Source organism: Leptonotus elevatus, chromosome 20 (genome assembly GCF_054856555.1).
Source record: "Leptonotus elevatus isolate MCC_2025b chromosome 20, RoL_Lele_1.0, whole genome shotgun sequence".
NCBI classification, from domain to species: Eukaryota; Metazoa; Chordata; class Actinopteri; order Syngnathiformes; family Syngnathidae; genus Leptonotus; species Leptonotus elevatus.
This window is the reverse complement of record NC_141258.1, coordinates 10,226,867-10,252,224: the sequence shown is the minus strand read 5'-3', so window position 1 is coordinate 10,252,224 and position 25,358 is coordinate 10,226,867. Positions and strand designations below refer to the sequence as shown.

The following is a 25,358-nucleotide window of genomic DNA, read 5'->3' as shown; positions in this document are numbered from 1 at the left end:
ATATCTGTTCTAAAATACAATAAAAAAATCTAGGTTTTCATACTCTTGTTAGCAAAAGTGGAAAAAATGTTAAACTACTAGAAATAGTTTAAATTAATTTTTGACATCTATAGACGTCAATGGCAGTGAATGAGTGAATGAAAGGAGCCACTTTGATTTGCCATGATTGAAGTCGGCATGGCCACTCCCACAGCGGTGCAGAGCACCCTGTGAAATTCCCAACATCGGGTATAACCCGCCTGTACGCAGAACTAGGCCACGCACCACACAGGATTTACACCTGACACAAAAATAGAGCCCGATAATTCATGGCTAAACTTCTTTAGTCAATAGAATGTGTATTTTAAAACAAAACACACTTTTCTGACCTCCTCCTTCTGGGAAAGTTTTCTAGAAAAACCACTGACTGTGCGTGTGTTTTCCTTGTTTCTGTGTCCTACTAGAGCAGTACCATCTAAATAACTCGGCTCACGGCCCATTAGGACAAGGCATCCCTCACTCTCACAGCAACCATGGCACAGTGGGACTCAACAAGTACACCTCCCTCAAAGCCGTGGGTAAGTCGTAATGCACGCTGCTCCACAATATGATGATGAACACAGCCGGCGTGGCAGCCTTTTTTTGAGGAGAGAACAAGAAGAGCCAGTTAACGAGAGTGCCGTTGCCCCGTGGCAACCTGGGAGCGGAGTAAGTAGCCTTACGATAATGTGCAGATGTGACTGCGCCTCAGAAAAACAAGCTGGAGGCTTTTTACCGGGTGTTATACAGAAAGTCTTGTGTTGGTTTAAGGTCACGTATGCAAAACCTGTTGTTGTCTTGGAGCTGGTGTGGCAGGACACAGAACTGCCTCCAGCCTCAGACGCGCCATTACAACCAAACAAAGGCGAATCTTTGCTTGACAAGATGGATTTTATTAACCTTTATCACAAATGCCCTTTTTCAGCTGCCTTCTGCCCATCTCCTTCGTTTGTGTTGATGCACACTTTTTAATTGGTGCAATTTTCCTCAGACGTCGCTGTTCACTTTGTTGTGGATATTATCCATTACGACTGGAAAAAAAAAGTTCAGATGGCGAAAAAGCTTGCAGCAATAACCTTAGTGTCTATTTTTATAATTCTCTTTGACATTCATGCCATCCCATGACACATACATAAACATGCACACAGCACTCTGGGCGAGAGTATTTTTACACCCCGGCTGTCACATTACCACACCCTGGCACACGTACCTTTAAATGTCCGTCATGGCTCTTCATCACATTATTTACTAGCTTCTCTCCTTGGGGGTCAAAAACGGAGGAAATACATATCATCAGTTACTTATTTTCACTGGTTATCGAAAAATCTTAGGCCAAGCTGGCTTTGCTGGCAACTTGTGTGGTGGCAGGTACTTCGAGTGCTCCCACAATGCAACACTCGAACCACGCTGGCGGTTCATTTTAGGTTACATCTGCATCTGACCGAGAACTGCGTCAGACTGTGACAAATTGAAAATGACTCTGAAGTAGAAAAAAAATCTGAAAGTGAGCAAATGTTACATGGGGTTATGTGATGGCTAAGTTATTTTTTGCTGATTCAGAAATAATACAATATTATTACAGCATTGAACAGTGTCTGATGTAAATAATTTCTGTCTTTATTGTGACCTTCTAATAACAAAGTTGAAAGTCACCATAGCCAAGGTAGCATTATTATTATTATTATTATTATTATTATTATTATTATTATTATTATTATTATTATTATTATTATTATTATTATTATTGTTGTTGTTGTTGTTGTTGTTGTTGTTGTTGTTATTATAGTTATTATTATTATTATTATTATGGATGAGCGAGTACACCACTAGCTGTATCTGTATCTGTTCAACCATCTAAAATAGCTGTATCTGTATTGTGAGGGGCGTGGCCTAAACCGAAAATGGGCGTGGTTTGATCGGAACTAAATGGGGCTTATGTCGGAAGTTTTTTTTCTTTTCAATTTCACACTTAAAATAAATGGTAAAATGTACAATTGATATGGATTAATCAAAAGTTAATTATATAATAATAATAATAATATATATATAATTTTTGTTTATTTTAAAACTATTGCCAAAACAGCCTAATCAGTGGTTTTGATCACAAAAGTAAGAAGAACTATTTTTCAAACAAGTTTTTTTATCAACTAAAAAAAATTCTAGACAAGTTCAGTGCTTAAGAAATGCAGTCCACATGTTTACATATCATTATTTCATGAAACATGAAAAATGGATAAACCACAGATTTGTTTTCATTATTGTTGTATGTAATGTGATTTGTGACTTTTCTGAAGATGTCGTTAAAGGGCTGAATTTAGACTAGTGGGGTCGCATAGAACATATTATTGTAAAGATGCTTGTTTTTTGGGGGCTTTCATAATAATTCATTCATAAGTCTATGAACTATGAGCACCAACAACAATACAAGGTCATCAACCCTCTTTATTGTTCCTCATTTGCAGCGGACAGCGCATCTCACAGCTCCTACAAGAGCTTCCCACTCATGGACTTTGCCCACTACCGAACGCCCGCCTTTCAGCCAGCGCCAGCGCATCCCAAAGACAAGTCGTACATCCACCAGCACCTCCCGTCGCAATCCAACCTCCACGCTCCCCTTTCCATCTGCATCCCTCCCACCCATCTGGAGCACTCCCACCTCCCAAAGACCACCACGCACCCACTGCTCTCCAGCTCGGCCTTTAAAGCCTGGGAACCGGTCGGTCGCCACGTTCAAAGGCAGAGCTCCGCCCCGGGCTCCGGGCCCGCGCACGCCTCCCACTGGAGACACGGCTACTCCACCCGTCGGCAACAAAGCATGGAGAAAATGCCGGATCTTTTTAGCCAGCCCTGTGGGGGGATGTATCCCGGAGCAGGCGGAGCAGGTGTTGTCGTAGGGCATGGGATGCATTTCCACATGCAGCATCCTTCTCAAGCGACCTACTACCAACACGCCAGGCAAAAGAACTACTCCACACACAGTTCGACGGAAGTAACAGTCTGAGCGATGTGGCTACTGATAGTAGCTTGCCGCTTTTTTTTTTACATTCTGAAAGCTGGTGCTTGGGAAACCGCCCAATTTTGGGGATTGGGAGCACAAGAAATGTGACAGTGAAGACGGAAGTGTGAAGAATATCTGGTAGCGATTGCGTAGACTCGCTTGAAAGAAATGTAGCAAGGTTACTTGAAAACCACTCAGGATCACAAAATCCTCTGACTTAAACCACTTCAGCTAGTCTTTGGGATCTTATTATAATTAAGCACAGAGACAAAAAAATAATAATACTTTGTTATCTTGTTAGATGTGACACGTTTGTAGAAAACAAAAAAAAAAGAGTACTTTGCATCTCATTGTCTACCTCTACAACACAGCCGGCTTCCCTCGTGTACTTTCCCCGCTTCGCTCTCCAACTCTGCCATCCTTGCTCCGCTATGTAGCGCTTTGCTTTTGGTGCCATCAGGCCAAGCATACAGGGACAGCAGCCCCCCGGGGTGACATTAACTCAACGGTGAGGACAATGCCACCATCATGTCAACTCTCATCAAGCTCCATCCGGGGGAGAAGAGGAAAGGGAGCTCGTGAGGCCCAGGAGGCTTGAACCCTTTAGAAAAGAGGAGAAAGAGAGAAGAGAGGAGAGAAAATAGGAAACAAACTTCCTCAGGGAAGGCAACGAGTCACTGTGAATTTCTCACTACGGAGCTGTCTGGGTCGTAACTCGGAGTGTGTGGACCTGTGAGGTCGCTCCCGTGTTATTTTGACGCCTGCGGGCACCATTGGAGGGAAATAGGTAGAGGCATTTCCAAGCCCGGAGCTTGAAACGCGACGAAAGCCTGGATAGCAAAAGACACCATGCGGATCCACATGCTGATGCGGAAGAGCAACAGTTGATCGGATTATTATAAGGACGTGGACATGTACAAAGGTGTGGGTTTCGTGACATTTAACTCTTTCACTGCCAGTGACGGCTATAGACGTCAAAAATGAATTTGAACTATTTGTTTCACATTTGTTTCCACTTTTGTTAACAAGAGTATGAAAACCCTGGAACAAAAATGTATTGTACATTTAGAACAGATATCAAATTTGTGATTAATCTCGAGTTAACTAGTGAAGTCATGTGATTAATTACAATTAAAAATTGTAATCGCCTGATGCCCCTAATTAAAAAAAAAAATGATTATAAAAAATTAGGGGCGTCAGATGATTAATTATTTTAAAATTGTAATTAATCGATTAATCACAAATTTTATATCTGTTATAAATGCACAATAAAAAAAATCTAGGTTTTCATACTCTTGTTGGAAAAAATGTTTTTACGTCTATAGGCGTCAATGGCAGTGAATGAGTTAAAGTTCACAGCGGAATAATAAAAAACTCTGAAATTATGATCAAACCACTTTGGCTAAACAACCTGCCTATTTAATACATAGACATTGTTTAATATGCAATAGCTGTTTATCAAATCGGAACTATGTTAAGCGTCCATAATCATGCGTTTTGTTCCCCCATTTATGTAAATGTTGTCTTTTTTTAAAACATTTTTGCTATTTGTGTAATGTTTTGTGAAATCTAAACTCAATGTCAAGCTTTGTAAATTTTGTACACAATTAGTTGGAAAAGGGCTTCATGTCGTATTTATTTTGAAGAATTTATTCTAGTTGATGTCAGAGTCAAACAGAGTTTATGAATTTGTATAGTAACAAATGTGACGCACATGAGCTCTGGCATACATTTGCGCTTTAAGTAGGCCTTCGGTACTCCGCGTCACATTGTTCTCATGGCTTTTATGGCAAAAATACAGTGGCACAATTTATATATGGCACTAGAAAAAACAACCACAGTGTGGACAGGTTGTCCAAACAATTAAGGGGTGGAGGGTATGCATTATTGAAAATGGAATGCAAATTGTTTATACAAGATAAAGGGAACGCTCCCCAGTGTATGTGTAATATTTGTAGCATCTCAAACTGTATCTCAAACAGCTACAGCAAGTATGGGAATATAATAACAGGTACATGATTATAACAAATAAATTGAATATCTACTGGTGAACTCTAATGTAGCAAAAAAAAAAAAAAGCCGTATGTATCCAGGAAAACAAAGCAGCAGTAACAACTCTTCTTTTCAGAAGCTGTACAGCAAGCAATGCAACTTTTTAAAAGAGAATCATTAAAGATTGGAAAACTACTGTGGAGTTTGTTTGTGTACATTTTTCAAAGATATGCTGAGTCTTTCTGAAGAGTTCGCATGTTCGCCAGCTCAATAATAACAGCATAAACACAACAGTGTCCATTATTAACTCCAGCAAGCACAAACGCATAAGGCAAAGATATTTTTGGATTGCTTTTGTCACATACCACAACTCATTTTATATAACTTTACAAACTTCCAGTAAGACAATAGGCAATATTTAAATAAAGGCGCAGATACATGAATTGTGGACACTTTCACAGTTTCACTGTTACAGTCCACTTGCACTGGGGTCGAGTGAGGGCAGTGGTCAGCCGGACGCAGTTTGTCCTTACTTTTATGACTTTTCAATGAAACACATTTGATGGACATGTTAAGGATTGTGTTGGTGTCTGGCCTGAACATGCAGATCATCAATCACAGGGCTAGCACGCCCTCTGCACTCACATTTAAAAATATATATATATTGGCTTGTCTGAAGATACATTTGGACAATGGAAGAAAACCCAGGTGGTGTAAAACCACATACTGGGGATGTAGCTCAGTAGTAGAGCGTGTGCTTCGCATGTACGATGTCCTGGGTTCAATCCCCAGCATCTCCATGGTGTCTATATAAAATCCTTTTTAATGTTAGGATTACAGTGCCACCTTGTGGTTATTTATGACAATACATCAGCCTAAACAGCATGATGTACTGTTTATAATTTCCCTCAACACAATCTCACAATGACGTACGGCTAACCACACTAACATTTTTATTTCATAATATTCATTTTTAGTAATAACGATTTGGTGACGTCATGGAAAGTTGTCTTCATTAAGGTTGGTGTATGTATGTTTGTATGTTTGCTTTGGTCCTGTGAGGAAGTTGAGCCACCTCTTTCGTAAAGCTGTTGCCGTTTGTTCAAACAAATTGAACACCGAATTAAGCATCTTTAAAATTCAATCAATTTACTCGGGGGGACTTCCTGAAACACGCCCTGAGAACACGACCCCGCCTATTGCAATATGATTGGTCGATTTCTTGGTTGGACAAAATCTAACCAATTGACAAAGACGCACCGGCGCCATGTACAACTAGTCGAATCCATTGATAGTTGGACTGTGTGGACTCCAAATCATTACTAAGAAGTTGGTAAGTGACTTGACTCTCTTACACAACTACACAACTACTTACGTGAACAAGCCGAATCGTTTTCGTACACCCGTAGATTAATTAAGTCTGCATTGCAACCACGTCAAAATGCGAATGAAGCTATGAGTGGCTAATCAAGAGCTAAGCTAGCATACTTCGCTTGAATGGATTTGATCCGTCACGTGATCATCTCTCTATTAGTTCTAAATTCCCTTATACGACCAATGTGCTTAAGATTTTAAGGAGAAATGTTAGTCACATTTTTGTGCCGTTCTTTAACATGTGTCAGACATCAACAATGGCAGAGTGGAACGCCTACTTCCGGAATGAGGATGACGGTGAAGCACAGGAGGAGGGCGAACAACCAGAAGGTGAAAAGTGAATTCTGGTCCCTTTTTTTTGTGCCTCACTTTTACACTGTATCCTAAGTGACTAAAGTGTTTGGCATACTCTGTCTCTTTAGATTACAAAGTCACAGGGAGAGACTGCTTAGTTTTCTTGGTGGATGCGTCAAAGGAAATGTTTATCAAAGGAGAAGATGGGGAGCCGTCTAATTTTGACATGACCATGCAGGTAAGTAATATCCACACAGTGTGTTTCTATCCTGCTTGCCTCAGCGTCTAAAGTGCTTTGTTCCTTCCAGGTGGTGCGCAGCGTGTACACCAGAAAGATCATAAGCAGTCCAGGAGACCTTGTCGCATTGGTTTTCTACGGCACCAAGCAGAGCCAAGACCCCACCAACTCTTTCAAGCACGTCTACGTCTACCACAGTTTGAGCGAACTTGGTGAGACATCCCTTCTGCAATGTAAACATTTGAACCAATATCAGCGTTGTAACCAACGTCATTTCCACAGGCGCAAAGCGAGTGCAGCAGGCGGACGCACTGCGGGGAGCAAAGGGCGCCCAGTTGGCGGCAGAGACGATGGGCAGTGATGAAACATCGTTGTGCGACGCTCTGTGGTGCTGTGCCAACCTGTACCGGGACTGCAAGCTCCGTCTGGGGCACAAGCGCCTCTTCATCTTCACTTGCAGGGATCAGCCACACGGGGGCGACAGTGTCAAAGATCGACAGGCTCGCACACAAGCCAGTGACCTCAGAGAAACTGGTGGGTGCATAATGGCCTTTCAGAGAGCAAGAAAAACAACAAAATACTGTTAATATTTTATGGATTCATAATTTCATATTGAGGGTAGAATTGGATGATCTGTTTTATTTAAAAATAGTCGATTTTTTTCCCCAACATTTTCCCCTCCTGTTTTGTTTTAGGCGTCATCATAGAGCTAATGCACTTGATGAAACCAGGCGGCTTTGACGTTTCCCTCTTCTTCCGTGACGTCGTAAGTCCGCCGGAGGACGAGGGCGAACTTGGGATGCAGCTCGAGCCTTGTGAAAAACTGGAAGACCTCCAGAAGAGAGTTCGAGCCAAAGAGCAGAAAAGGCGAACATTGGCCAGGTAGGGTTTCGGTTCCAAATGCACACTTTGCGTTTCGTCTTTTCTCCTCATCTTCTCAGGCTTTTTGCTTATTTTTAGGCTCAATCTGTGTCTGGGCGAGGGCGTAAATGTCGCAGTGGGAATGTACGCCATTGCAGTGGCCGCACGGAAACCAATCTCCATCAGGCTGTACAGGGAAAGTAATGAGCCCGTCCGCAGCAAAACTCGCACCTTCCATACTCAAACAGGAAGCCTGCTGCTGCCCAGTGAGATCAAAAAAGCCCAGGTAGGAACACAGCTGATTGAAAGCAACAAATGAGTGTTTTTGAGAGGAATATTAACGCCCCCCCCTCCCCTCCATGTTGTGCAGGTGTATGGCAACAAACAGATAGTGATGGAGAAAGATGAGGTGGACGCCATCAAGAAGTTTGATGATCCCAGTTTGTTTTTGATCGGATTCAAAGCGATGGAAAAGCTCAAAGTGCACCATCACATTCGTCCCGCTGTCTTCCTCCGTCCCGAGGAGGACGAAGTGAAAGGTGACACCCAGTGGCAAACAAACACAGTATTCTTATGATTATGATTGCATATTTTGATGCATTTTCAGCCCTCGGCAGATGTTCCGTTAAAGGGATGTCCCAATGGCATTTTTTGCACCAGAGTCCAAGTTACTAGATTTAACGCAATTTTTTAATATTTTTTTTTTTTTAAGTTGATACATTTTTATATGGCTGTTTGGCTGTTAAGTCAGCAGTGGTTGAAATCACGTAAATAACTAAAATATGTTATTCTTGACTTTCAAAATTAAAACAATTTAAAAATAAGATCTTGTTTTAGTCAATATCATGATCAGCCCAATTTCCGATCATGTGATCGGCTCGGGGAAAACCCACATTCCATTGTTTTTATTATTTGGTCATAAATCTATCTCAATGTCATTGACATTCACAAGAAATAGTTTTGTTTCAATCACAGTGGAATAATGTTTTCATATTTCTAGTTTTTGAAAAATAATCTGATTGCAATGCTAAAAAGAATGTATCAGTATAATGTAGGCCAAATGCTTCAAAATAATAATAATACATGAACTTGCGCAAGTCAGTCCCCCATGGCATTATGGGAAAAAGCTAAGCTCTGGTCTTTCAAGTTAAACTTGCTCAAATCACGGCTAATTGATTGAATGGAAATTGCGTTCTACTACATTGCCATGTTGATTTCAATTGGATGAATTGTTCAGCTCTAATTTCTATTGTATGTGAAGATGCGTTCATAAATCAGGCTATTTACATTTATCATTTATACATTTGCTTTTCCTCACCAGGAAGCTCCTGCCTGTTCTCGGCTCTGTTGACCAAATGCATTGAGAGGAATGTCTTTGCTCTGTGCCGATGCATTTCCCGCAGAAATAACCCGCCTCGATTTGTTGCCTTGGTGCCTCAGCAAGAGGAAGTAGACAAGGGGAAGGTACAGACCAAGCCTGCAGGTACGACACTGCAAATACAAAAAGTATCAGGTCGTTAGACTGCACTCTCAAAAGAGAATTGTTGAACCAATTTAAGATTATAAATTGAATGGTTGACCAACTTTAAAAAAAAAAAAAAAATAGCTTTAAGTGGTAACACACGATTGAATTAAGTTAGTCTTAAGGGAATATATTAAGTTTCAGTGATTTATGAGTTTATTCAACTTAACTCATTCACTGCCATTGACGGCTATTGACGTCAAAAATTCATTTGAACTATTTCTATTAGTTTAACATTTTTTGTTAACAAGAGTATGAAAACCTAGATTTTTTTTTATTGTACATTTAGAACAGACATAACGTTTGTGATTAATCATAAGTTAACTAGTGAAGTCATGCGATTAATTACGATAAAAAAAATTAATCGCCTGACGCCCCTAATTTTTAATAATCTTTTTTCTCTCTTTTTTTTTTTATCGCGTCAGGCGATTACATTTTAAAATTGTAATTAATTGCATGACTTCAATAGTTAACTCACGATTAATCACAAATTTAATATCTGTTCTAAATGTACAATAATTTCTTTCTAGGTTTTCATACTCTTGTTAACGAAAGTGGGAAAAAACGTTTAACTAATAGAAATAGTTCAAATGAATTTTTGACGTCTATAGCCGTCAATGGCAGCGAATGAGTTAAGGGGAATGTGATGCTAAGGTAGCCGTTTATCTTACTTCAACAGGTTTTAATGTCATCTACCTGCCGTATGCTGATGATTTGCGGAATCTGGATCCCGCACAGACTCCGTGTGCTTCACCAATGCAGGTGGACAAGATGAGGGAGATAGTTCAGAAGCTGCGCTTTAAGTACAGGTAGGGGAAAGGTCAAATGTAAAAAAATAATAATAATAATCTGCGTGATGCAGTGCAGTTCACATTTTTCACAACGTCATTCAGGAGTGAGGCATTTGAGAATCCCGTCATCCAGCAGCACTACAGGAACCTGGAGGCCTTGGCCCTGGATATGGAGGTTCCGGAAGACATCGAGGACCTCATCAGTAAGACGAAGCCACGCCAAATCCGTCAAGTCTGTCATGCCGTCATCTCGTTTCCACTGTGGTCTGTTCCAGTGCCAAAGGTAGACCAGATTGACCAGCGTCTGGGTCCTCTGGTCCAGGAGTTTAAAGATCTCGCCTACCCTGCAGACTACAACCCGGACAGCAAACCGGCCGCCAAACGCAAAGCAGGTCAGCGATGATGTCATCTTGAGTGTGTCTTTTTTATTTTTATTTTTTATTGTCGATTCTCGTGACTTAAAGCAGAAGCTGGCGGCGCAGCGGAGAAGAAGCCCAAAGTGGAGGCATCGGAAGATGAGCTGAGAGCCCACATACAGAAAGGCACTCTGGGGAAAATGACGGTCCCGATGCTCAAGGAGGCCTGCAAGCAATTTGCCATTCGGACCACGGGGACCAAGAAGCAGGACCTGATGGATGCGCTGATTGATAAATTGGCCGCATGAGACTTTAGTGGCTACATTTTTAATGGCTCGGTCACGCTTGATTGCAGTTGTATGGAATTAATTTTTGCAATAAAAAAATAAATAAATCTAAGCTTTGCGTGTGATCTGTATGACTTCACGATGACACCGTTTCCCAAAATAAAACTTTGTACAACGCCACATCTTGTTTGTTTATTGGAACTGCAGCGCAAAACCTATAATTGCAACATTTCCAGTTCTACTTGTCCCGCAAAGGTGTGTTCCGCGAAAGAAAGGCAGCAGTGTGAGCAACAGACCGCCGCATTGTTGAACCCCAACGCATTAACATAAGCTGCGTGTGCGCGCGTGTTCATCGGGGGGGGCAAAGATCACAGTCAAAAGTGTGATCAAAGTTTGATCGACTCAAAGGAAGGAGGAGCTCAAGCGTTCTTGAGGTAAAAAAAACACTTTTCAAAAACTCGTCTGCACCGTTTGGATCTGTTTTTTTTTTGTTGTTTTTTGAATGTTTAACTTCACGGCTCGGTGTGCTTTTCATAGACTCGAGTTGCGTCGCGCGCAAATCTTGAGAAATGGATTGTAAATGCGAAACCAACGACACTGAGGATGCAGGTACAAATCAGACGCTAATATGTTTTACTGGTGCATTGTAAACAGCGACAACAGAAGGAATTGCGGATTTGGTCTGTCTTTTAGAATAATTAAGAAAATGTGTGCTAATTGTATACATTTTTCTTTTACTTGACTTTTTAGGCTGGTGGCTGAGCGGTAGCAATGTCCAGATGGGAACCTACACCGTGGTGGGGTATCTTCTGTACAGATTCTCACAGAGTCAGTCATACAATGACGTTAACTTCTTTGGAAAGACAAAAAGAATCCCTGCCAAATAAATCACATTGGCTGTCACGTGTCATGTTATCTTAACCGTACAGATAGGAGGGCTACAAACTGATTACATTTGCAATAATCAATGTAATACTAAGTTGTGAAATTTGGGTGCTTCTGTTAAAATTTAAAATTAAGTACATTTAGGAAGGTGAAGCCAAGTTGTCAGCAACCTGTCTTGTCCTTCTACAGCACTTCCTGCAATAATCCGATGGCCAATTCGTCTCTTCTGCTCTTTAACTGGTGAGTTTACCCAAGCTGACCGTGTTGTGTTCGACCTTTATTACCACATTCCGAACTCTTGTGTCCGTGTTGCTCAGGTTTGTCAGCTCTTTGGGGCTGGGTGAGTCGCATCGTGGGGACCCTCCGAGGTACAACAATAGCAAATCAATTTGTATTGTGGCGATCGGCAACATAAATAAATGACTTGTCCTCTGCATTTTATCTTATAGGAATCCAGAATCTGTGTCGATGGCTGTCTCGAGTTTGGAAGTCTATCGAATGTAATCGCTCTTCCTACTTTTTTTGGTCATAGTCTCTAATTACTGTATTATTGACTGAGAAATGAAGCACATTATTAATACTAATAATGCCAGGATAAAGAAATCACTTGACATTTTTGTGTGCTCTCGCCACCTAGCAAACATTAACAATATGTAATAACCAAAATAACCCCCCCTTCAGCATTTTCTTCCAAATTCCACTGGATGCTTCCTGTCGTCAGAGCCACCACAGGTCAGTTCTTCTCCGTAATCTGACTTTTTTTTCTTTATCTACATTTCAATGCAGCAAATACAATAGTATACAAGAAATATATATTTTTTGTTATATTCAGTGTCCCTTTAAATCCAGCAGATGACGCTGTGGTGCGTAGTTTAAAAAATATATATTATTAACCATTTTCAAAATAACAAGTATACAAAGAAAGTTGTATACAATTGAACACACACATGCCAGGGCGTACATACATAGGTTACGTGCATTCAAAGAGTTTATAAGTTGTACAAAAGCTAGTAATCAATTTTATATAAGAAATTGTATCATTATGAAAGTGTTTAAAGTTTGGTTTTTGGTTGCAGTATTTGTATTTATGGAGATAGAATTTTGCTAAGACAATCAACAAATTTATAATAAAATATACATCCTTTGTTTGCTTTCCATAATAAAATAAAACATTTTAAAGTAAAGTTGTAGAACGTGAGCAGAAGCTTCATAGTGCAGTGAATCTTTTCGACAAACGTACGTCACACGTGACGTTGGAAATGTAAAACTGTCTTGCTATTTTTTTTTGTTGTGTTTTCCTTTTTTGTTTGTTATGGTCGTTGTACTAATGTTCAAACACAAGTGTTATCTCCCATCAAGAGTTTTGTAAATTACTTTGTGTGAATAAGGGCAGGGGGGCGTCACAAGTCAAAATGGCGGTCCTATGCTGCATTCGAGGAGAGTTTGAAACCCGATTTTTATCCAACTCTTAAGAGTTCCAAGTTCCACCCTCAAAGCGTTTAAGCAAATGTAAACATAAAAGGTCGCTAATTCCGTTAAATTATTTGCTGTTCTGGTAAACGCAGTCATTCCAAATCACGTTGTATCGCGTGAACATGTCTTGTATTTTCATTTGCCTCGAACGCTTTCAGGTCGGAAATGACATAGAAACTCCGATTTCCCACTTTCCCTGAATGCAACATTTAAACTCTCCGCTCATTTAAAAGCATTGGACTTTGGATCGTTGTAATTTGATTTGTGAGGATTTATTATTATTATTTGAAAATATGATAAATATGTTGTTTGACAACTATAACAATATGTAAAAGCAAAAGCAACACAATACGCCGTGGAAATTTAAATGTTGCATTGCGAAAATTTAAGAAATGCCCGGATGTTTGGAATCGGAATTGTCAACATAATGCGCTGTTGGTTTAAAATAAGTATTTATTATGAAACTATAAGGTACTTTCAGCCATTTTGTGAACAAACACTCATGCACAGACTCTCAAACACAGGCTAACTAGTCAAGTTCCTGATGTCACTCACTAGGCAGACATACAGCACCACATTTGTTGTTATGACTAAATCTGATTCACATTTTTCTTGATCTAAAAAAATTTTTAATAAAAAATGCTGGTGTTGTGACCCTTACAGAATCCAGCGAAGAGTATTTGGAGAATGTGAACATGAGAGTGAATCTCTCCAGTCCCTTAAAAGCAGGCCTCAGACTGATCGTCGTGGGCCCTGCTGGTGGAGGACGTACATCCGTGGTCAACACCATGCTGAACTACTGGGCAGAAGAACCGGAGGAACCTCTGGTAGAGAGCACCATAAGAAGGGCCGTGGTGGATGGTAGAGAACTTACCGTGATCGACACGCCGGATCTATTGGGTACATCGTTGGGGAGAAGTATTCGAGCCAAAGAAGCTCTGAGGTGCGTTCAGCTAGCTGCTCCTGGTCCTCACGCCATCCTGCTAGTGATGCAGGCGCCACGCTCCAGCAAGGAGGCGCACCAGGACGCTATGCCGTTGATCCAAGCTACGCTGGAATTATTTGGAGATGGCATCGGAGGGCACATTATCCCAGTGCTCACCCATGCCGACCGCTTGGGTCGACGTGACACTTTGGAGCGGATGCTGAATGAGGATGCCGGCGGCGTGAACAGACTGACGTCTCTGTGCGGTCAGAGGCCTGAGCTGATGGACACCAGGCCGGATCGGTCCACGGATGAGCAGAAGGTGGCACGCAGGGTGCTGGTGGGGCGGATCTTAGAGCTGAAGGTGCTCAGGGGACATTTTGTCCATGAGCTGCAGAGGAGGGATGAACGCATCCGAGAGCAGCTGCTGGCTGACATGACCTCTGCACTGGGCAAAAAAATGGAACACAAGTAGATGATAATGAACAGCGTGGCTATGAAATTATTCAGTTTGACTTTAAGTGCCAGTGCTAATATATTAACTCTGTAGGGAGGTTTTTATGAACGTACACACAATCATTCACAGCAGGGGTGGGCTCACTTTTACCATATTTATTGATGAGGTTAAGACAAAATAAAACGTAAAATAAGGAAAAATGACTGCATTATTCATATGCACATGCACATTCAAACCTCGCGACGGCGGTTGATGCCAGTATCGGCTGCCCTCTTGTGGGCCATTTTACGATCAGAAACTAGAAATAAGAATGGAGAATTGCCATTAATTTCGTGCAATTTTAAGGAAATACGCTATATTTCTGGATAAATAGGTCTTCAAATGTATGTAATTTAATGTTTTTATCTATCGGTCTGAAGAAAAGTGGTATAAAACATCTGTATGTATGCTGTATTCATTTTTTATTTTCTTTAAATAATTGTAATGCATTTTTTCACATTTAATTATATTATGTATAAATCAATAAAAGTTAAATTTTGTTTAGGTATGGTTTTCCCTTTTTTAGCACATCACATTTAATTCGATTATGTACAATTGAACAATTAGTTATCCTATTTTTTTTTTATAATTGTTAAGTAATTTATGTATTTTATTGAAATTAATACATCAAAAATATCAAATCAAATTATTTAAATTAAGAAATTAATTAGTTACATTTGATGTTTAGGTATGGTCTTAATTTTGTTTACAAATTGATTTTAGCACATCACATTTAATTCAATTATGTACAATTTAATTACAATTAGTTATCCTATTTTTATAATTGTTAAATGATGTATGTTATTTAAATTACTAAATCTAAATGTCAAATCAAATTATTTAAATTAATAGTTACATTTGATGATATGGTCTCTTCGTTTACAAATTGATTTTAGCACATCACCTTTAATTAATTTATGTACAATTTAACTACAATATTTTTTTTCAATTGTTAAATATGTTTTTTATTTAAATTATTGTTTTTTGTTTGTTTACAATAAATCAATAAACGTAATATTTATTGAGATGAATCAGTAAAACTAAATTAGAAAATCATATATATATTTTAGTTAACCAATTTTGGAGAGAAGCAGCTAAATTAATTAATCAACGTAGGACTTTGAATAATGTAAATGATTGATAGGCCACGTTAAAGAATAAAGAGGGCAATATGTGGCCCTCCATATATAGTCACCCCTCATATACGGTATATGTACACCCAAAACACACTGGTTTCGTATACAGACAGTAATGAGTATTATATATGACAAAGTGGTAATCTAAATGATTTTACCCACCTTTTAAGATAAATGTGGATCTCTGCATTTTAAAATGATCTGCAAGAAGTTATCCCCACAAAATGCTCTGACTTTTTATGTTTACTCCCTGCATGACATTGTCTTTAGAGCTGGATGGGGCGACGGAGAGTGGGAAAGATGCGTCATGTTGGAGATCACATTCCAACAGTTTCACACCACATTGCTATGATGATTAGCTACACAGAGGCCGTGCTATGTGCAGTGGGAAACAAGAGAAGGGTTGGAGTTGGTATTACTTTACGTGGAAAGACAGCTGAAATGCCACTTTAAGGTTACCCACTCACTTGATGCATTTGCCAGGCACAACTTTTGGAAAGTCCCCCTGTGACGGTCATTTTGTTCATGAGCAAGATAGAATTGGAAATTTGTCATTCAAACATTTCTCAAACCAAACAGACTGGTCAGTTCATTTAGTGAAATTCCTTGAAAGGGAAAGTCAAACCCCCCAAAAAATATTTACAATAATAATCAACTATGCTACCCCACTAACCTAAACATGGTATTTAAATTCCGTTTGTGAAATATGAATAAAGTAGCAAAATCCACCCGTTTTAAATTCATTTATTTTTAAGTTCCTCCTTTTTTTTGTTCAGTTTCTTTATTCACACAATAAGCAATGTATAAAATAAGGGTAAAGATTGAATACAAACACTATACAATACAAACAACTAGGACGTAGAACACGCCAGGGAGGTTAAAACATATAAAAGCTAAACAAAATAAAATCAATAATATAAAAAAAAGAAAAGAGAATAAGAAAATGATACAAAATCATATAAATAAATGATAAAGTAGGGGGCGGCCATTTTGCCACTACTTATATCACAGTTAGTACTAACGACCAATCACGGCTCAGCTTGCGATTGTCACATGACTAAAAGCAGAATACAGGTGAGCCGTGATTGGCCGTTATCCAAGTCTGAGCAACTGTGATGTCATATTCAGCAAGTAGCAAAATGGCTGCCCAGAATGCCGTGTTTACAACATATTATTGCATCCATACAATGAATCATTTGCTTAATTCAGCAAAAAATATTTTGACCACTCAACCCATAATGTCACTAAGCATTCACAATTCCGTTTCAGAGCGCAAATGTTTGGCTTTCTCAGAAATGACTTCATTTGTATTTTTGGTGCACAATGACTACACAAAAGACTTTGATTGAGTCGCAACATTGAAACAATAAGGTGGAAAGGTGTGGTTTGGCCCTGCTCGCTCACTTTTCTTTCCTCCCTCGGCTGTGAGTGACGCACGCAGTCACAGCAACATGGAGCCGGAGTGACGCCAGTGCGCATGCGCGCACACAGACGCAGCCACCACAGAGGAGCCACTTGGTTGAAAAGTGACAAAAGACAAAGGAGCCAACTGCCTTGAGGAAAACAACACAGTCCGCTTTTAGCCCTCAAAGCTGTGTGCGACAGTCGGCGGGGAAGGGGGGCGGCGGACGTAAGTGTTTCGGTAAGTTGTCGCCGCCCCAAAAAGAAGTTTCTACACGTAAAAAAAGAAGAAGAAAAAGAGGAGGCGCTAGGGGTTGTTTGCTCAAGACAACATTGTCACGTCGCGCAGGCACGAGACAAGCCAATCTTTCATTGCTGCGGGTTCGCTCCAATCTGGACATGTATGTTTTAGACGTATATGAGCTATTTTCAGTGTGAGAGAAGACTAATTTGTGTGTGTGTGTTGGGGGGGTCTTTGCGAGGCTGTTGTGTTGCTAGCTAACTAAGCAGCCAGCTTCCTCCAAAGCTGCTGAGGATCGAGATTTGTGCTCTTCATAATAGGAGTGTCATTAAAGTCGTAAACTGTTGCTTTTATAAGATTTCTAACTCGAACTGATTTTTTTTTGTGTTTATGTTACTTGTTTAGTTTCTCACATCAATAGTGGAAGTTTGGCAGCCTGGTGATGGAGCAAAGGACAAAAAAATAACAAGCTGGAAGAAGCAACACAAAAGGATGGAGACGGTCGTCGCTGTGGACGAGGCGTAATCTTCCATTTTGGAAAGACCTTTCACGACAGGAAAATCGTGAAGCCTCACCTTTAGTTCAATCAACCAGAAACAAAAGATCCTCTCGTCCAAGCGGCTGAGTGGTTACCATGGCGACGGTTGTCATGATGCAGATGTAGCTACCTGAAGGTTGTGTGACGAACCACGTGGGATGGGCAGCACGCCGCGTCCGGGTGGCGAGTGGAAGGGGAAGAGCAAGGGGGGTCTTCAGGAGCTGGGTTGCATGCCCTGGAAGGTCGGCAAACAGAAATGTGGAGGTGGGCAAGCGAGAGCGGAGGGTCCGCAGCAGGATATTCCCCCCTTCATGCTCATGACGCCGCAGCTCCCTCGGACCTCGGCGGAGCGTCCGGCCATTTACCATGAGAAGCAGCGGCGGGAGCTGTGCGCCCTGCACGCGCTCAATAACGTCTTCCAGGACGGGTCGGCTTTCAGCAGGGACACCTTGCAGGAGATCTACCAGAGGTGGGGGGGACATTTGTCAACTCATATTTTCCTCATTACACACGAAATGCGCCTAACGTGTTCCTCTCTTGTATGGCGTTCAGGCTTTCCCCCAGCACGCTGGTGACGCCTCACAAGAAGAGCATGCTGGGAAACGGGAACTATGACGTTAATGTCATTATGGCCGCCTTGCAGATGCGGGGCTTTGAGGCAGTTTGGTGGGATAAAAGAAGGTGGGTTAAGCGGAATTAACTCATTTAGTGCCATTGACGGCTATAAACGTCAAAAATCCATTTGAACTGGGCTGGCAGTGAATGAGTTAAAGGAGACTTGCAAAAGATAACATGACCCTTCTCCTATGAATGAATAAATGTAGTTATAATTATTGATCCATTTTGTGTTTCGCTTATCCTCTTAAAAAAAAAATCATTTTTATGATCCTTCATCTGTCATTGCTTACGCGACATATTTGTTTTGGTTTGCCAGAGAGAATTGTGCCTCAAGCGCCGTCACATGACTTTGTTTCACCAATCTAACATAAACTCAAGTGACATTTGACTCTATTTTGCCAATTAAATGGAGTCAGGCAGTCACATGACCGCACACCAAGTCTCAGCAAACACACACGGATGCAAAATTGTGACAAACAATTTATATGACGTTCAAACTTGCTTTGAGTGTAAACATCAGCATTTAATTGGCTGAATTTGCCTTAATTTATATTATAGAAATATGTTAATGTTTTGCTAAATTTCTAGATTCTTATTTGATATTTTTTCCTATTTGACGTTCATGCTCTAATTTTAGAAAAAGTAATAAATCAGAAGTAAGTAGTAACTACTCACCAGTTCGTTACTACTTACTGCTAAGATGTTTTTTTTCCATTCATTTGGTGGGCTACTTTTTACGTTTACTTGAGTTAGAGCTGCTCAATTATGGCAAAAATAATCATCACGATTGTTCAAATGATTATTTTTTAGCACAAAGCAAGAAAATGTTTAAACATTTAAAAATATTAAGATATAATATTATTACAATTATTTGAAACCACGGAAGAGGATTCGGGCCAGTTAAGAGAGAGAAAAAAAGTTTAGCAGGATTCTCACTTCATTCTCAGAATTTTCACTTGAAAGTGAAAATGCTCACTTTACTCAGAATTCTTACTTAATCACAGAATTAATTTCAACTTTAAACTGAGAATTCAGTTTAAAGTCAGAGTTCTGAGAATAAAGTCAGAAACTTTTTTTCTTCTCTTCACTGTTTCTAATCCTCTTCCGCATGAAACACTATAATTATGTAAATTCCTTTTGGACCGAACACGATTTTTTTATCATTTTAAAATAATTTAAAAAAAGGTGCAAATATATAAATGTAAACAATTCAAAATTAGTATTAATAATCTTTTTTTTTTTTTTTTTACAATTATGCCGAATTTGTAATTGTGGAGTGTAATAATTGAAATTGTAATTGAATTTCAATTAATTGCACAGCCCTAACTTGAGTAATATGATATTAAAGTAACAGTATTTCTTTGACGAGCATTATCAGAGAATATTACAAAATAAATTTGTAATTAGTCAAATTTGGAGTGGTGTAGAAGACAGCGTGAAAAAAAAAATACTTCTCTTAGGAATGCAGCTCAAATAAATCACTGCTAACTGTTTTAGCATGTGAAAATGACTGTGGAAAAGGTTCATAAAAAAACTGCATAGTTAGCAGTGGCCCAAAGACAACACTGCATTTGTCCTTCCCATCTGTTGCAGTCACTTTACAAGAATCTAAAAGGGAATATGAGGTGATCCCCTTTGGGCCTCAAATTCCCTAATCTGGAGTTGTTGTTTCGTTTTTGTTTTATCAGTTTGATAAAAAAGAAAAGAAAAAAAGATCAGGATTTCAAATATCGATGTGCTTCTCTCAGTAAAACGTTATCAGAAAAGCTGCATTGTTCTTTGTCTGGTTGGGAAAAAAACAGACTGATGTGACAATAATTAACTTAGTGGTGCTTCATTGTTTGGACACAGTCAACAAATGTGGCCAAAACATTAGGTACAATCTAAATGACGGCAAATACAAAAGCTATATCTTATATTTTGTGTGTATTACTATATTAAATCACATCAATATGTTAAAATCAATAAGCACCTCCATAATAATATGAATAGTTGCTATTTACTAGATACGATGAGCCTTTTAGGTTGCTGCTTTTAATTCAGTAACAAAATTGCTAACGGTATATTTTCTCCAAAAGTGAAACTAAAAAGGAAACATGAGGACAAAAAGACACAAATGTTGTCTTTTTTTCTTCTTTTTTTTGCATCCAGGGACGTCGGCAGCATCGAGCTGTCCAACGTGACCGGCTTCATTCTCAACGTTCCGTCCAATTTGCGCTGGGGACCTCTGCAGCTACCGCTCAAGCGCCAGCACTGGATCGGGGTCCGAGAGGTGGCGGGGGTCTACTACAACCTGGATTCCAAACTGCGTGGCCCTCAACCCATCGGCAGTCCAGATGAGCTCAGGTGAGGCTCGCCCGGGATGTCCCGCTAGGTTCAACTGCAGGGAGTACCAAATGTCATGTGGATGGAGGTCCTTATTTATTCATTATTTTTTTTGCTGTTGTTTTTAATAATCATTCTTAATATTCTAAAGGGTTATTCATTTTTTCACGAGTAAATAATGATAAAAGATTTTGTACAAAAATATGTATTTAGTGCAAAGTACCTGGTATTCATTCGAGACGAGGTCTTTATTTTTTCTTTTCTTTAAAAAAATAATACCAATTTATCATATTCTAAATGGTTAATATTTTTTTTATAAATACATAATTGTAATAAAAGATGTAATTAAAATATAAAATGTATTATACTGCAGAGAGTCCCAGCTGTTTATTAGGGAGGAGGCCTTTATTTTTTGTTGTTATTTTTAATAATCATACTACATATTCCAAAGGCTAAATCATTCTTTCATACGTAAATAATGGTAAAATATGAGAGACGAGGCATATTTTTTTCCATAAATACATAATTATAATAAAAGAGAGGAGGTCTTTATTATTATTATTTTTTTATTTTTTTAACAGTACTGCTTACTCATACTCTAAATCATTAGCATTTTATATTTAATTGAACAATTAAAAAATGTACTATGTATTAATTGGTGTTTATTAGAAAGGAGGCCATTAATAATAATTAATTCATATTCTAAATAGTTAATCATTTTCTCATGAGGTAAAACATTTTACATCTATTAAAATATGTACCTGGTAGGGGTGTGAATTGCCTAGTACCTGGCGATTCGATTCGTCTCACGATTCATAGGTCACAATTCGATTCGATACCGATTAATCCCGATACAACTCTATAAATTGCTTATTGCGATTTTTTTACTCCAATTTAGAAAATACTCATCAGTAAACTTGTACATGTACACTGTAAGATTTGTATGAAATGTATTTATTGATCTGAAAATTCAGGTTGCAGTCTGTTTGATGTTTGAACAGCACTGAAATAAAAATATTAAGGCTTAATGTTCCATTAATATAACATTCTTCCATGCTTAATGTGTGAATCCTAACCCTAAGTAAGACGTTTTGTTGAATATTCCCACAAAAAAATGTATGTTTAAAAATCGATTCGGCCGCATATTGAATCGATTCGAGAATTGCGTGCTGTAACATCGCGATATATTGCCGAATCGATTTTTTCTAACTCCCCTAGTACCTGGCATTCATTAGAGACGAGGTCTTTATTTTTGTTTTTTTAATAATACTACTTTAGCATATTCTAAATGGTTGGTATTTCTCCATATATACATATTTATAATAAAAGAGAGGAGGTCTTTATATTATTTGTTTCTTTTTGTTTTCTTATTCTTTTAAAAACTATACTGCTTACTCATACTATAAATCATTAGCATTTTACATTTAATTGAACAATTAGAGTACCTGGCATTCATTAGAGACGAGGCCTTTATTTTTATTTTTTTTAAACTAATACAACTTTCTCATATTCTAAATGGAGGCTATTTTTGTCAAACACAATCATAATTTAAGGTGTAATTAAAATATAAAATGTGTAATACTGCAGAGAGTACCAGTTGTTTATTAGAGAGGAGGCCTTTATTATTAAAAATTATTTAGAATTCTATTATTTTATTAAATCACTGAATGGTTTGGGTCCTGAATTCATTGAAGAAATCCTGATTGAATATAAACAGTTGGGCTCTGCAGACTCGGCTTAATTAGTCGAGCCCAGGTTTCAACGCAAACATGGTGAAGCAGCATTTGGCTGTTATGCTGCACACAAATAGAATAAGCTGCCAACAGAAGAGAAATTAGCCATGAGTGTAAATGCTTTTAAATCTAGGTTAAAAACTTTGCATTTTTTTCCGCATACCTTTGATTAAGTTTTTTTTTTAATAATTTTTTTTTACAGTGCAGTCTGTTAGTAATTTTAGAAATCTACTTTTATTTATTTACTTAATTTTTTTTTAACTCATTCACTACTATCAAAAATTCATTTTAACTATTTCTATTAGTTTAACATTTTTCAACTTTTGTTAACAAGAGTAGGAAAACCTGCAATAATTTTTTTGTTGTACATATAGAACAGATATAAAATTTGTGATTAATTGTGAGTTAAATAGTGAAGTCATGCGATTAATTACGATAAAAAATTTTAATCGCCTAACGCCCCTAAATTTTAATAATCTTTAAGTCGCGTCGGGCAATTAAAATTTGTAATTGTAATTAATCGCATGACTTCAATAGTTAACTCATGATTAATCACACATTTTATATCTGTTCTAAGAGTACAATAATAAAATAATTCTAGGTTTTCATACTCTTGTTAACAAAAGTGGGGGGGGAGAAAAATTTAACTAATAGAAATAGTTCAAATGAATTTTTGACGTCTATAGCCGTCAATGGCAGTTAATGAGTTAAGGTCTTCTGTTGTCAATGTACATTCTTTTAGTAACTTTGGTAAGCCTCTTTGCTTGTGTGAAGCACATTGACTCGTGATAAAGGCTTTCAGAATATAAATTGGCCTTTGTGTTTTGATGTGTAATTTTCCCCCAGGTGTGAGTTTGTTTTTCTTAATTGCGGCTGTTCTGTTTTCTTGTCAAAAAAGGAAGTTCCTCCGCCAGCAGCTGCGAGGGAAGAACTGTGAACTCCTGTTGGTCGTGGCGGAGGAAGTGGAAGCGCGACAAACGTGGCGGTCTCACAGCTGAGGAAGGAGGCGGCCAATCGATTGAGATTTATTCACTGGTGGATTTTTTGTTGTCATAAAGAAAGCAAACACTTTCCAGGGAGGATGAACAGAAGGCAGTTCTTGACTTCAGAGAAGATATTATTCAATTTCTGCTCTTTTTGCTTTTTGTTTTGTTTTTTATACAACATATCTTTTGACTATTTTTCAGTCCGTTGTGGTCTGCTCGTTTACGTGTCCACGTGTCCAAAGTCCCGGGATTGCTCTCGAAAATGTTGTCCTGTCGTCTCTCCTTTTGCCGAGGGAACATTTATTCGCCCTTCCTTCACTTTCACCAAAGCGTGCCCTTCTTCACCACGTCTCGCTCTTCGTCTCGTCCCGAGGTCACTTTTTCTAAACGCCTGCCACAGACGAGGGTGAGTCCCGCAAGACCGTAACAGTCCGCGCAGACGCAACATTTTAAGGTTTCACCTTAAAATGGATATCAAGCATATATTATAAAAAAAAAAGAAAAGATGAAATGCATTTTTCATACAGTATATCACAGCATTTTACAAAAATGGCAGAACCATCTTTGCACACTTCACTTTCATGCACAAAACAATCCAGTGTAGAGCGTATATAACTTCCTTTTTTTTTCTTTTTTTTTGCGATGACGTTGCTCGTAGCTTTACAGTCCTTTTGCACTTTTTGGACGTCAACTTACATTTCTTTTGTTTGTGCCACGTATCATCGATTGTGATCTGGATAACAATTAAGACAGAGTTAATATTGTTTTCTCAAACTGTTTTCAACACTTATATCAATAGTACCAATTTGGGGCAAAATATGTCATTGACCATATTTGGACATACGAGGTTTCTGCTCAACAATGACGAAATACAAATGTCCATTTTTTTACCTTGACTTCAATTCTTCCATTTATTTTATGTCACAGTCAAAAGCTTCAGGACACGCACGTGTCCATAAATAACTTGATGATGGGAGTGACTTAATTTTTCCATACTTCACATAATTAGAGCCCAAATTTTGATGTGTCACCTCACAGAATGTTTGTCGTAATTTAGTCTAATAATGTGCAGGGAGTGGTTGTCAAAAAAAAAAAAAAGTACCACGTGGTTGTATTATTTTGAAATAAGCCTTATGAGAGATTTGCTTTTGTAGCTCCAAAGTATTGTTTTTGGGACAATGCTGGCCTTAACTTGTTTACATGAAAGTTGTGTGGGCAGTTTTACGTGTGTATTCCAAAGCACTCATTTTGAGAAGCAATCCATCAACGATGTCTTCACTTATCGCTGCCAAGGATTTTTGTTATTTACAACAGTTTCATTTTTATACAAAGATACGTTTTTCTGTCCAAATCCAATGCCATATGATGTTTCACAAAACATTTTTCTTTCTTTGCCATAGCAGTCCATATTATAGTGTCCAGTTAAAACAAATCATACTTTGTAATTTGTTGTTTTGTTTGTTTTTTCCGCATAAATTTCAAAATGCTTATAATTGCACTTTATGTCAAAGCTGCAGTGCGAGTGTATTAAATGGGCCATTGCTCCGAAAGATGTATTTCTTGTCTTATTTATTACTTGCCTCAAATATTTTTTTTGTTCACCCCCCAAAAATCTAGATAGGAAATGTTGAAAAACTGGAGCGGTACGTTTGCGTACTTGAAAAAACTGAAATGTATCTTGCCTGGTCAGGACCCCCTAAAACTCTGAATAAAAAATAGATACTGTATTATTCCCGTGAGGAAAATTATAGTCACAGCAGCAATTATCCCAGCTATACTAAAATAAGAGCAACCAGCAAAGTGAAAAGAAAGAAAAAACAATACAAAAGTAAGTTTGCGAAGGTCACGTGACCACTATGATGTTATTTCA

General features: G+C 38.6%; 4 protein-coding genes and 1 non-coding gene across 11 annotated transcripts in view; all 5 read left to right on the top strand.

Annotated features, from left to right (window-relative positions):
- The window catches only part of shisa8b (shisa family member 8b), a 36,154-nt gene extending 31,023 nt beyond the window's left edge, over nucleotides 1–5,131 (top strand). For all 3 annotated transcript variants that reach the window (XM_086063640.1, XM_086063641.1, XM_086063639.1), the window contains 2 exons: nucleotides 444–557; nucleotides 2,481–5,131. In XM_086063640.1, coding sequence (XP_085919766.1) covers nucleotides 444–557; nucleotides 2,481–3,019 — 653 coding nt within the window. In that variant the 3' untranslated portion in view covers nucleotides 3,020–5,131. The remainder of the gene's footprint in view (nucleotides 1–443; nucleotides 558–2,480) is intronic.
- A 605-nt stretch (nucleotides 5,132–5,736) lies between these two features.
- On the top strand, nucleotides 5,737–5,808 carry trnaa-cgc (transfer RNA alanine (anticodon CGC)). Its single transcript has one exon. It is a non-coding gene; the product is annotated as a tRNA-Ala (tRNA).
- A 449-nt stretch (nucleotides 5,809–6,257) lies between these two features.
- On the top strand, nucleotides 6,258–10,843 carry xrcc6 (X-ray repair cross complementing 6). Of its 2 annotated transcripts, none has more exons than XM_086065252.1 (13): nucleotides 6,258–6,341; nucleotides 6,631–6,712; nucleotides 6,805–6,914; nucleotides 6,985–7,126; nucleotides 7,197–7,448; nucleotides 7,610–7,796; nucleotides 7,875–8,061; nucleotides 8,146–8,314; nucleotides 9,097–9,258; nucleotides 9,977–10,106; nucleotides 10,191–10,291; nucleotides 10,364–10,480; nucleotides 10,556–10,843. In XM_086065252.1, the coding sequence occupies exons 2-13, from the start codon at nucleotides 6,640–6,642 to the stop codon at nucleotides 10,750–10,752; spliced, it is 1,827 nt and encodes a 608-aa protein (XP_085921378.1). In that variant the 5' UTR covers nucleotides 6,258–6,341; nucleotides 6,631–6,639; the 3' UTR covers nucleotides 10,753–10,843. The 2 variants fall into 2 exon arrangements, with proteins under 2 accessions (XP_085921378.1, XP_085921377.1); XM_086065251.1 differs by having other exon boundaries at nucleotides 10,553–10,843.
- A 158-nt stretch (nucleotides 10,844–11,001) lies between these two features.
- Nucleotides 11,002–14,958, top strand: LOC147156988 (GTPase IMAP family member 4-like). 2 transcript variants are annotated; one of them, XM_086065253.1, is made up of 8 exons: nucleotides 11,002–11,165; nucleotides 11,269–11,340; nucleotides 11,482–11,559; nucleotides 11,806–11,856; nucleotides 11,934–11,984; nucleotides 12,066–12,116; nucleotides 12,298–12,348; nucleotides 13,753–14,958. In XM_086065253.1, exons 2-8 carry the CDS (start codon nucleotides 11,301–11,303, stop codon nucleotides 14,487–14,489), a joined length of 1,059 nt encoding a protein of 352 aa, XP_085921379.1. In that variant the 5' UTR covers nucleotides 11,002–11,165; nucleotides 11,269–11,300; the 3' UTR covers nucleotides 14,490–14,958. The 2 variants fall into 2 exon arrangements, with proteins under 2 accessions (XP_085921379.1, XP_085921380.1); XM_086065254.1 differs by lacking the exon at nucleotides 11,002–11,165 and having other exon boundaries at nucleotides 11,195–11,340.
- Nucleotides 14,959–17,119: 2,161 nt separating this feature from the next.
- josd1 (Josephin domain containing 1) lies at nucleotides 17,120–25,042 on the top strand. Of its 3 annotated transcripts, none has more exons than XM_086063597.1 (5): nucleotides 17,120–17,288; nucleotides 17,694–18,295; nucleotides 18,379–18,507; nucleotides 20,596–20,790; nucleotides 23,462–25,042. In XM_086063597.1, exons 2-5 carry the CDS (start codon nucleotides 17,985–17,987, stop codon nucleotides 23,556–23,558), a joined length of 732 nt encoding a protein of 243 aa, XP_085919723.1. In that variant the 5' UTR covers nucleotides 17,120–17,288; nucleotides 17,694–17,984; the 3' UTR covers nucleotides 23,559–25,042. The 3 variants fall into 3 exon arrangements, with proteins under 3 accessions (XP_085919723.1, XP_085919721.1, XP_085919722.1); XM_086063595.1 differs by having other exon boundaries at nucleotides 23,401–25,042; XM_086063596.1 differs by lacking the exon at nucleotides 17,120–17,288 and adding an exon at nucleotides 17,321–17,448 and having other exon boundaries at nucleotides 23,401–25,042.
- Nucleotides 25,043–25,358: the final 316 nt, after the last annotated feature.

Coding starts and splice junctions, on each gene's coding strand:
- LOC147156988 (XM_086065253.1), top strand. CDS start 11,301: ATGGATTGTAAATGCGAAACCAACGACACTGAGGATGCAG. Junction 11,857..11,933: donor TCTCTTCTGCTCTTTAACTG/GTGAGTTTACCC, acceptor CGTGTTGCTCAG/GTTTGTCAGCTCTTTGGGGC. Junction 11,985..12,065: donor CATCGTGGGGACCCTCCGAG/GTACAACAATAG, acceptor TTTATCTTATAG/GAATCCAGAATCTGTGTCGA.
- josd1 (XM_086063595.1), top strand. CDS start 17,985: ATGGGCAGCACGCCGCGTCCGGGTGGCGAGTGGAAGGGGAAGAGCAAG. Junction 18,296..18,378: donor TTGCAGGAGATCTACCAGAG/GTGGGGGGGACA, acceptor TATGGCGTTCAG/GCTTTCCCCCAGCACGCTGG. Junction 20,791..23,400: donor GGCAGTCCAGATGAGCTCAG/GTGAGGCTCGCC, acceptor TTGTCAAAAAAG/GAAGTTCCTCCGCCAGCAGC.
- xrcc6 (XM_086065251.1), top strand. CDS start 6,640: ATGGCAGAGTGGAACGCCTACTTCCGGAATGAGGATGACGGTGAAGCA. Junction 6,713..6,804: donor GGAGGGCGAACAACCAGAAG/GTGAAAAGTGAA, acceptor CTGTCTCTTTAG/ATTACAAAGTCACAGGGAGA. Junction 10,481..10,552: donor GGCCGCCAAACGCAAAGCAG/GTCAGCGATGAT, acceptor CGTGACTTAAAG/CAGAAGCTGGCGGCGCAGCG.